We start from the raw sequence: 11,448 nt of genomic DNA, 5'->3' as shown, positions 1-11,448 counted from the left end.
TCATTAACAACCTGCGATACGCAGATGATACATCCTTGCTTGCTGAAAGTGAAGAGGACTTAAAACATTTACCGATGAAGATCAAGGTAGGTAGCACCTGAGAATTTGCATTTACAACACGTTTCCAGGGTATGATGACAAAACAGACGTCCTAGGACCACACATTGAGCACCACTGCTCTAGGAAGGAGAATAAGCTTACCATACCTAAGATTCCATTTCAAGGGACATTTATCTGTGTCATCATAAGGCCATACTTCCCAAATCCACAATCAATTCATATCTTTCTTAGCAGTAAGTCAGTGTCTGTTATTTTTAAATTAGACTTGTTTTAATACTGTTTTTGTGAATTCTTGGCTTTTTTTCATGATTGCGCTTTATCCAGATCACAAGGCTCTACATGTTTCCTTTTTGTTTTCTCCTATAGTGTATATCAAGTCCTGGTGTGGCACTGTAGGATAAGGGCTAGGCTGCTAACTGCAATGTTAGTGATTCAAACCCATCAGTTACTGTTCAGACCCCTAGATAGGGTCACTGAATCAGAACTGACTTGAAAGCACTTAAAACCAACACAGTGTATATGTTAGCGTGAACCCCTTAGAAACCAAAAGATGTCAATATAATTACTTTCACAGAGTTACATTTCCAGAATGTATCTAACATTTTCCCTTGTCCAGGAGCAATATTTTGCTGGGGTTTTCTGTTTTAACAGCAGGCCTTTTGTTAAGTGTGTACAATGTCCTAGAGAATATTTGAATAGGAAAAAAGGCATGTTGGTACTCTGAGCACATTTGGACATCCAGAATTTGATTCTTCAGTCTTCTCTTTACACAGAGCAATGTGCAAAATGCCAGGGTTCCAATATGCATTTCTACCCTGATTACAATCCTTTCTTCCTAAAAACTGAGGCATATGCACATGCATATGCATGAAGTACATGAAAATTTGGAACAGAAGTTCTGCGACCTTGGACTGGCCTGTGTAGCTATTTATTCTGCTTAGCACATTATTGAATTTTAAGGTCAAACTAATGTTTTCTCAATGCCATAAGACAAGAAGTGGGCTACTGATAGGAAAACCCTGAAGGATAAAGGTACAAGATTGTAACTATCATCAAAAGGACAAGAGGTGAGTCTAGTTTAAATTCAAATCTCAGGGAGCTGAGACATTTCTGCTATTTACCATCTTGCCAGATCACGATCAAAGTTACTCAATTAATTTGAGCAACTCCAGAAATACTACATTTCTGGAGAATTTGTCTGTTTACAACCTGAATGCACAATACCCTGGAAGACAAGACTGAGTGTTGGTATAAGATGCTACAGTAAGGTGTCATTCTACACTGGAGTCCATAAGCATCAAGAAATTCTGAGATCTTGGAAACAAGTAGAAAAATTAACCAGTGATTTAAGTTTTAGCTTAATCCTTCTTAAATTATCCTACTCTCTAAGGTAATCATACTCTTTTTATACTAATTCCAAGCAATTGAAAGTCAGTACTTTAAAACTTCTATTTTTCTCTCTAGTCATATGGACAGCTCTCTTTCTCTGTACAGGTCAGGAATATATTTTCATGTTCAAGTATGAATTATTTCTTTACTTTATGATTTTCTGTCTCCCCTCCAACCCCCACAAAACACCATGTACTTAAGATCATGTGAATGTGCCATTTTATCAATCTATTTGAGGTTTTAGGATCACATAAAAGTGCTATCTTTATCTATTTGAGGTCTTTTGGCTCTGTAAACCTGGCTGGTTTTACTATAAGGCATTTCCCCCAATTTTTCTCATATGCAGATCTGAAGAATACAGTTGTAAACCTGCCCCCCCCCAAAAAAAAAATCTTTAAACTAGTTCTGTATCCTTTCAGAAAACATAAGTTCTAGAAATTTTAATAATACTTTGTTACTTTTAAAACATTCGCCCCGTAATATAAAACACTAGAAGGAGCATTGGAGTAAAATGGGTATGTTGTTGTTGTTAAGTGCCGTCGAGTCGTTTCTGACCCATAGCGACCCTGTACAGGGTTTCCAAGGCTGTAAATCTTTACGGGAGGAGAACGCCTCATCTTTCTCCCGTGGAACAGCTGGTAGTTTCCAACCACTGGCCTTAACGTTCGCAGCCCAATTTGTAACCACTACGAATGCAAAAAGGTGAAAGGCTCATTACATTTCTATCTATCTGAGCGAAATGAACGGACAAACGATATGCATATGTATAAGCACAACTCATACAATTATGAGAGCAGTCCGGGCAACAGAAACACCAAATTATAAGAAACTTATGGTTATCAACAAAGTTGTTCTTTCCTATTTCACAGACAATAAAATGGTAATCTGAAATCATCTCTGGATGATACAACAGAAATACTTTAATTGCAATATACTATATTTTCATATTGTTTTTTTTATTTTACAAAATTCTATGGGCAATAACCACCACTCATCTGTCAGTTTGTTGTACTGTGGTGACTTGCATGTTGCTGTGATGTGGGAAGCTATACCACTGACATTTAAAATATTAGTAGGGTTACTCATGGTGTACAGGTTTCAGTGGAGCTACCAGACTAAGACAGACTAGGAAGAAGGAGAGGCAGACCACTTGTGAATGATTCAACACTGAAAGCCCTATGAATAGAAGTGCAGCATTGTCAGGTATATTGCCAGAAGAAGAGCTCTACATGTTGGAAGGCACTCAGAATATAACTGGGGAAGAACTTCCTTCAATGATGGGAATGGAGCAAAGCTTTCAGGAACTTCATTTGTTGATGGGGAACAACTTCAAATGAAAATAAACAACCACAAACATCCATGAATAATTGAAACATGTACAAAGTATGAATGTAGGGAGATTATAAGTCATCAAAAATGCATAAAGATTGTTATCCTAGATACTGCTGTTGTTGTTAAGTGTCATGGAGTTGGTTTTGACTCATAGAGACCCTGTACAGGTTTTCCAAGGAGCATTGGGTGGGTTTGAACCATTGATCTTACGGCTAACAGTCCAGTGCTTATCTTACAGTGCCACAACAGGACTCCACAGCACCTTACAAGGATTCCAACCTAAGCATTAGTGAGCTGAAGTGGACAAGTATTGACCATTTAGAATCAGACAATCATATGGTTTACTATGCCAGGACTGACAAAGTGAAGAGGAATGTCATCACTTTCATCAACAAAAAGTGCATTTCAGGATCTACCTTGAACTATAACACTGCCTGTGATAGAATATCCATACAAGGAAGTCCAGTTAATACTACTATTATTTAAATTTATGCATCAACCACTAAAGCCAGTGATGATGAAATTGAGGAACTCTACCAACTGCTTACATCGGAAATTGATCAAATATGCAATCAAGATTCATTGATCATTACTGGTGATTGGTGTGTGAAGGTTGGAAACAAAGAAGAAGGATCAGTGGTTGGAAAATATGGCCTTGTATATCACATGATAGAATTTTGGAAGACCAACATCTTTTTCACTGCAAACACCTTTTTTCAATAACTGAAAGATGACTATGCATCTGTGAACCATACCAGACGGAATAAACAGGAATCAAACTGACTACTTCTGTGGGAAGAGATAATGGAGAAGCTCAATAGCATGAGCCAAAACAAGGCCAGCAGCTGACTATGGAACAAACCATCAAATGCCCATATGCAAGTCAGGTTGAAACTGAAAAAAATTAAAACAAGTTAACAAGAGCCAAAATATGAATTTGAATATGTCCCACCTGGATTGAAAAACAGATTTGATGCATTGTCTAATAACCAATGGGATGCATTAGACACTAATGAACAATAGACACTAATAGGGTGACATCAAGAACATCATACATGAAGGAAGCAAAAGATAATTAGAAAGACAGAGAAGAAAGAAAAAACAGAATGGACGTCAAAAGAGACTGAAACTTGCTCTTGAGCACAGAGAAACTAAAGTGATTGGGAGAAATAAAGAAGCAAAAGTCAAGTATTATAATGAAATGTGTAAAAACCAGGAATTTACATACTGTAAATTAATTCAGCACTCAATCATCTATGCCAAGAAATTTGGAAGACATCTACCTGCCCAACCAATTGGAAGACATCAATAGTTGTGCCCATTCCAAAGAAAGTTGACCCCATAAAAAGCAGAAATCATTGAATAATAGTATTAATATCACATGCAAGTAAAATTTTGCTGAAGATAATTCAAAAAAGGCTTCAGCAAGATATCAACAGGGAACTGTCAGAAATTCAAGTCAGATTCAGAAGAGGACATGGAATGAGGGATATCACTGCTGACGTCAGATGGATTTCCACTAAAAGCAGAGAACACCAGAAAGAAGTTTATTTTGCTTTATTGACTACGCAAAAGCATTCAACTATGTGGATCATAATAAACTATGGATATCATTTCAAAGAATAGGTACTTCAGAATATTTAATTGTGTTCATGAAGAACCTGCACAGAGAAGAAGAAAAAGGCAGTCGTTCATAAAGAACATGAGGCTACTAAATCGTTTAAAATAAGAAAAAGTGTCTTTCAGAGTTGAATCTTTTTACCATGCTTATTCAATAGGAGCTCTGGTAGTGTAGTGGTTAGGAATGGGGCTGCTAATCTCACGGTCAGCAGTTCGAAACTACCAGGGGTTCCGTGGAAGAAAGATGAGGCTTTCTGCTCCCATAAAGATTTACAGCCTCGGAAACCCTGTATAGGGTTGCTATGAGTCAGAACTGACTCCACGGAACATAACAACAACAATCCAATATGTATGGTAAGCAAAAAATCCAAGAAACTGGATTTCATGAAGAAGAACATGAAATCAGTAGTGGAGGAAGACTCTCAAACAACCTGAAATATGCAGATGATACAACATGCTAGAAGCGAAGACGACTTAAAATACTTACTGGTGAAGATCAAAGAGCACAGCCTTCAGTATAGATTGCATCTCAATGTAAAGAAAACAAAAATCTTCATCACTGGAGCAATAAATAGCATCATAATAAATAGAGGAAAGACTGAAGTTGTCAAAGACTTAATTTTGCTTGAATCTATAATCAACATTCATGGAAGCAACAGAGAAGAAATAAAATGCATTAGGCAATACTGCTACAAAGGATCTCTTGAATGTGTTAAAGAGCAAAGATGTCCATTTAAGGACTAAGGTGAGCCTGAATCATACCATGGTGTTTTCAATTAACTCATATGCATGTGAAAGTTGGATAGTTGGATAATGAATAAGGAAGACCACAAAAGAATACAAAAGTACCATGGACTTTCAGAAGAGCAAACAAATCCGTCTTGGAAGAAGTATAGCCAGAATACTCATTAAAAGTGAAGGTGTTGAAACTTAGTCTCTTTTTCACTGGACAAGTTGTTAAATTCCATCCAGTCGGTTCTGACTCATAGCAATTCTATATAGGGTTTCCAAGGAACAACTGGTGAGTTTGAACCACCAACCTTGCGGTTCAAACCGACCTTGAGGTCAAGTGCTTATCCTATGGTGCCACACCAGGACTCAGGACAAGTTGTTAGGAAGGATCAATACTTTTGGACATATTTTCAGGAGGGATCAGAGAAGGGCATCAAGCTTGGTAAATGGGAGGGTCAATGAAAAAGAGGAAGACTGCCAATGTAATGGATTGACACAGTGTCAGCTCCTTAGCCATAACATTGTTGCTGTTGTTAAGCACCGTGGAGTCGATTCCTACTCATGATGATCTCTATCTTATTTAAATTTAATTTTTGCCACATCCATCTCATATTTCTCTCAAATAATATCTGAGGATAAAAGCAAACATTTACTAAAATTAAGGCCCTAAAATAAGATTGTTGTTAAATACTGTGGAGTCAGTTCCGACTCACAGCAACTCTGTGTAGGGTTTCTGAGGAGCGGCTGGTGGGTTTGAATTGCCACCTTATGGTTCAAATTAACCTTGTGGTCCAGTGCTTATCCTATGGTGCCACACCAAGACTCCTAAAATAAGCTTTTTGTTGTTGTTGTTAAGTGCTGTTGAGTCGGTTCTGACTCACAGTGACGCTGTATAGGGTTTCTGAGGAGCCACACCAGGAGCCAGGGGTATCAAAATACTCTAGTTAAAGCTTGCTTAAAAAAGAACTCAAATACTTAAATAAGAATCATTACATAAAGCTTGGACTCCTGGTGGGGTGCTGTAGGTTCAGTATTAGACTGTGAACCATAAGGTTGGCAGTTCAAACCCACCAATCTGCTCCTGGGAAACCCTACACTGGGTCGTTATGAGTCAGAATCAACTTGACATCACTTAACAACAACAACAATATAAACCTTGGACTCCTGGTATGGCGTTATAGGATCAGCACTGGACTGTGAACCACAAGGTCAGCAGTTCAAACCCACCAACTGCTTCTTGGAATCCCTAGTTAGGGTTGCTATGAATCAGAACTGACTCAATGGCACTTAAAAACAATATCAAGCTTAGAAAACAAAGAACTAATTACAATATTATATTGTTGTTGTTGTTGTTAAGTGCCATCGAGTCGGTTCCGACCCATAGCGACCCAGTACAGGGTTTCCAAGGGGTGTAAATCTTTACGGGAGTAGAAAGCCTCATCTTTCTCCCGCGGAGCGGCTGGTAGTTTCGAACCGCTGACCTTAAGGTTCGCAGCCCGATTCGATATTTCCCAGTTATATTATGATATAATATTTTCAAGTTACCTTAGCAGTATTAGAAATATGATTCTAGGCATGCTTTCTCTATCAATCTGGTGGAAAAACTGAAATGTTCAGATGGAATTAGGATATATCCTCATGACTGATCACTATATGTGAGAATCCATTGCCAGGAAGAAATTAAGGAATTGCCAGAATTGTTGTTGTTTTTCTTAAGTGCTGTAGAGTTGGTTCCAACTCATAAAGTCTCTGCATAGGGTTTCCAAGGAGTAGCTGGTGGATTTGAACCACCAACCTTGTGGTTAGCAGTTCAGTGCTTATTGAATATACCAGTATTCCCAAGAAAAGTCCAATACCCCTAAACATAATTGTAAATAAATTCCCCAAAGGAGAGAAGAACATATTCTTGGAACGGGGAAAATACTCTGAAAATAGCAAACTGAATATACTTGTAGAAATATACTGACCATCTTGTAGAAAAAGGGAACATGTAAAGAATGAAGCACAATTTTACCCAAATACTTTCTTTTAACTTCATTTCTATTTACATAGACATTTTTATTTTTCATATTCCATTTGAGCAAGCATTCTGCTAAATGTATTGGTCTCTTTAAAAATTTTTCATTTATAGTCTCTGTGGGTTTTTTTAGTAGTTTTAATTAAAAACATATCAAAACTTACACTTGAGCTTTAATAATTTCATAAAACATAATGCATACTGTTTTAATATATGGAACAGAAAAAAATTACATGAAAGGAATTAAATTCCAAAGGTTTCTCAAACAACAATTACTCAATAATAAATAACTTTGAAAGTAACTCAGATCAACATATCATCCTCTTAAGTATTTCATCTTTTTGAGAAATAATTTTTAAATAGAACTTTTTTTCCATAGAAAAGTATCCACGGTAACAATATTTTATTTTTTCCTTCTCACATATTCAACCAAAACGCAGTCATTATGTGACCATACATTTGGAAACAGTTGAATACCAATAAAGTTCTGTGATCCACAGGACAAAATTACAAAATCAAATCCTAGTGAAATATGTAAATGCTTTATACTTAAGTACTCTTCAAATAATCAGGAAAAAAACCTACAGTTCAAAGTGTGCTCCAGTACAAACATTGCATATTTCATTAGAGTTTCACTACCTTACATAAGATTTTCATAAAAGTACCAAATTTATGATTTTAAACATTGAACTCCCAAATTAGTTCCTCTGTGGTTGTTACTTATCACTAATTATTTAAAGATAAACTATAGTGATTTTGTTTTTCAAAGGCTATTACTGTGCAAGTATAAAAAATATATTCATTTTTCTCTGACTTACTTCTTTTTCAGCATCTTCTAGTTTCTTTTTCTTACTCTCAGGCATCAAATCATCCAACCAGCTAAGTTCCCGTTTGGTAAATAGCAAGTCCATCAACTTTCTTACAAATACCAGAGCTAATACCTGAAGCAAACAGTAAGAGTTTAAAACAGAAAAAAAAAACATAGAAATGTAGGGGTTTTGTTGGGGGATGGGGTGGGGTGGAGAATTCATTTGAATTAGGGCCAAGATTAACGCAAACATTGAAATGAATAAGACATTATCTGAGCTTTTGCTTTATTCCTTTTCTTTTCTCATCATCTCCTCAGACTAATGGCTATGATTACACCCATTAAAAGAATCATTTGAAGAAGTGTAAACAAACAAGCAAAACAACACCATATTATGCATTTAAATGCTTCCTTTAAAAATGTAGCTAGTACTTTGTATTATTTTACATGAATATTAGATTATCCTTGCCAATACTGATCATACTTTTACTTATTTACAGGCTTTCCAATTAACCATATTTATGTAGTATTTGAAAGGAAACGTTTAACAAAATTAATCAGAAAAATAATGCTAAAATTTCAGATTTTTTGTATATTTTTAATGTTAAATTTGAAAGTTTATATTTTTTCCATCCAACCTTAAGCTACTACAACTATTCAGAATTCTAGAGAGCTAATGCTAATATTCATAGAATTCTAGAGACAACATTGAAATTCATAGAGAATCTCAAACCCTATTTTATACCAGGGTTTCTAATAATTTTTCAAAAGAACTCTCTTGTTTTAATTTCAGTTCACATGTTTCCAAAAAGAACAGATATTCAGAAGAGACAAAAGGTTGACTTAGAAGTTTCATACCATCATGGGAAAGACAATAGCAGCTCTTGAAACTTTTATTATCCACAAAAGACCAAGGCAACTCATCTGAATAATTGTGAAGAGATGAACTTTTCGAAGAGGCACATGCCTTAGGTATATAAAATCTGGTTGATGTTTTGCAGGCATCCAAAAGAGCCTTATTCTATCAAAGAACTGCAATACAAATAGTACAACAATGAAAGGAGGAAAGTAAATGTCTACTATGGTCCCAAATTTTAGGTCCACATGAAACATTTTAATCACATTTCAACTGACATCTGAGCATTAGGACAATGAGACTGTTGGGCTTACACTCTGAAACACTACAATTTTAATTTAACAATGTCCCACAGTCTCTTGACTATGGAGACAGTTTATAATCTTGAAGAGTTTTAAAAAATTATTAAATCCAATGCTAATGCTATCTAAGAGAGTAGAACCTTGAAAGACAAAATACAATCATCATCCTATTTTTATCACATCATAATTGCATCTGCTTCCTCTGGACTCTTGATGTGCAGCTATAGGATTGGCACTGGACTGAGAATCACAAGGTCAGCAGTTCAAACCCACCAGCTACATCTAGGAAACCCTATACATGACTGCTATGAGTCAGAACCAATTGGCCGGCATTTAACAACAACAACAATCTCTTCTGCTAACTGCAAGGTTGGTGGTTCAAACCCACCGAGTGCTCCTTGGAAATCCTATACACAGTTGCTATGAGTAGGAACTGACTTGACAGCCTTTAACAACAATAGCAACAATCTCTTCAGCTAACTGCAAGATTGGTCGTTCAAACCCACCAGCTACTCCTTGGGAATCCTATACAAGATTATTATGAGTCAGAATTGGCTCAACAACACTTAACAACAATCTCTTCCTTTATCTGGTCCTTAAGAATCATGGCTTCCTGGACTTTTATTCTGTCTTCTTTCCAGGAATAGCTTATCCACATGCATGGCTTAAACTTTCACAGACCTAGATAGCTATTTCAGATGTCTCTTTCTGTAGCTCTAGACCCAGAATCAGCTGCTGAGTAGGATGCTTTGACCTCCTTATTTTGACTCTGCTGTTTTGACTTTGTCACTTTGATGCAGTCAAATTTAAGCATATTAAACATAACAATGTAACCTAGATGAAATTTTGTTAGAAAAGTATTTTCCAGAGCAAACTTTGTTAATTTAATTTCCAGAATGTATAGTCAAACCATTTAGATATTTTTCTATTGTGTTTTATTAAAATTGTTTTAATCTGGATCAATGACATTTCTGTATGAATTTTACCATACAGATAATTTAGTTACTCTTAGAAAATATAATAGTAATTGTTATAGCTTTGACTTTGAGACAATTTTTATCTCCTAAACCAAATTGTATGGATTAAATTCAGATTTTATAACTTAAACTATACTAGAAGTTTTAACTATTCTACATATTGTTGTTATTCTTTTTAAGTGCTGTCAGGTCAATTCAGATTCATGATTTCACACAGGTGACCCTGTGTAGGGTTTCTGAGGCTCTCAATCTTTGTAGGAGCAGAAAGTTTCATCTTTCTCCTATAGAGTGGCTGGTGGGCTCAAACTACTCACTATGATTCGAAGTTCAGTGTTTATCCTACAGAGTCACTTTGCTCCCGGTTGTTGTTAAGTACCACAGAGTTGGTTCTGACTTTTAGCAACCCAGTATAGGGATACCAAGGAGCGAATGGTGAGCTTGAACCACCGACCTTGTGGTTCAAACTAACCTTGTCGTCCAGTGCTCATCCTGCAGTGCGAAACCAGGACTTCATTATACATTTTAGAAACAGTAATATTAGATTTAATTTCTTAGCTAATCTACAAGATTTACACCCTCGGAAACCCTGTACAGGGTCGCTATGGGTCGGAACCGACTCGACGGCACTTAACAACAACAACAACAATCTACAAGAAAATTTTAAGCAATACTCATCAACTATTTCAAAATCATTCTGCACTGCAGAGGAGCCAAATGTCAGGGTCAAAACATCATGTAACACCCAAACCTGTTTGTATGTAAAATAGGAATCTCAAATTCAACATAAACCCATCTTTTCTTCTGTGTTCCCTGCCTTAGGACATGACATCACCCTTCTTCACTCATCTAAACCAGAATAATATAAATCTGAAATTCACTCACTTTTTCACTTACTCATTCATTCATAGCATTCATTCATTGATACCCATTTATACACTCTAAAAATATTAACTGTAAAACTTCTATGCAGGGTTGTTGCTGTTGTTGATGTATATTCCGACTTATGGTGATCCTACAGCACAGAGTAGAACTGCCTCATAGGGTTTCCAAAGCTGCAGTGTTTATGAAAACAGACCGTCATCTTTGGTTCACACCTCTCCAGAATACCTGTATTTATTGCACTACATCTTTTCATTTCTATATCCTAAATAAGTAATTAAATGAAAAACAAATAAACAAAACTTGATGCAGGTTGGAAGCAGAACCTTAGGGAAAAGCATGAAGTAAAATCCTCTGGATAACAGTAGACTATTTCAGTTTCTATAGAACCAATTTTCCCCAACCATTTTCCCATTTGTGTCATTGCATAAGTGTACTTCAGTGTGTGGGTGCTTCAATTGTTGTTGTTTAAATGA

The 11,448-nt window shown here is 36.2% G+C and overlaps 1 protein-coding gene across 1 annotated transcript in view; it reads right to left on the bottom strand.

Moving 5' to 3' along the window:
- The window catches only part of SLC4A10 (solute carrier family 4, sodium bicarbonate transporter, member 10), a gene marked incomplete at its 5' end in the record, with an annotated part of 223,129 nt that overhangs the window by 26,925 nt on the left and 184,756 nt on the right, over window positions 1–11,448 (bottom strand). Inside the window, 2 exons of the mRNA XM_006867029.1 lie at window positions 7,969–8,091; window positions 8,817–8,990. Of these exons, the coding sequence (XP_006867091.1) occupies window positions 7,969–8,091; window positions 8,817–8,990 (297 nt within the window). The remainder of the gene's footprint in view (window positions 1–7,968; window positions 8,092–8,816; window positions 8,991–11,448) is intronic.

This window comes from Chrysochloris asiatica, unplaced genomic scaffold (genome assembly GCF_000296735.1).
Source record: "Chrysochloris asiatica unplaced genomic scaffold, ChrAsi1.0 scaffold00099, whole genome shotgun sequence".
NCBI classification, from domain to species: domain Eukaryota; kingdom Metazoa; phylum Chordata; class Mammalia; order Afrosoricida; family Chrysochloridae; genus Chrysochloris; species Chrysochloris asiatica.
The sequence above is the reverse complement of the archived record's forward strand: the minus strand, read 5'-3'. Positions and strand labels throughout refer to the sequence as shown.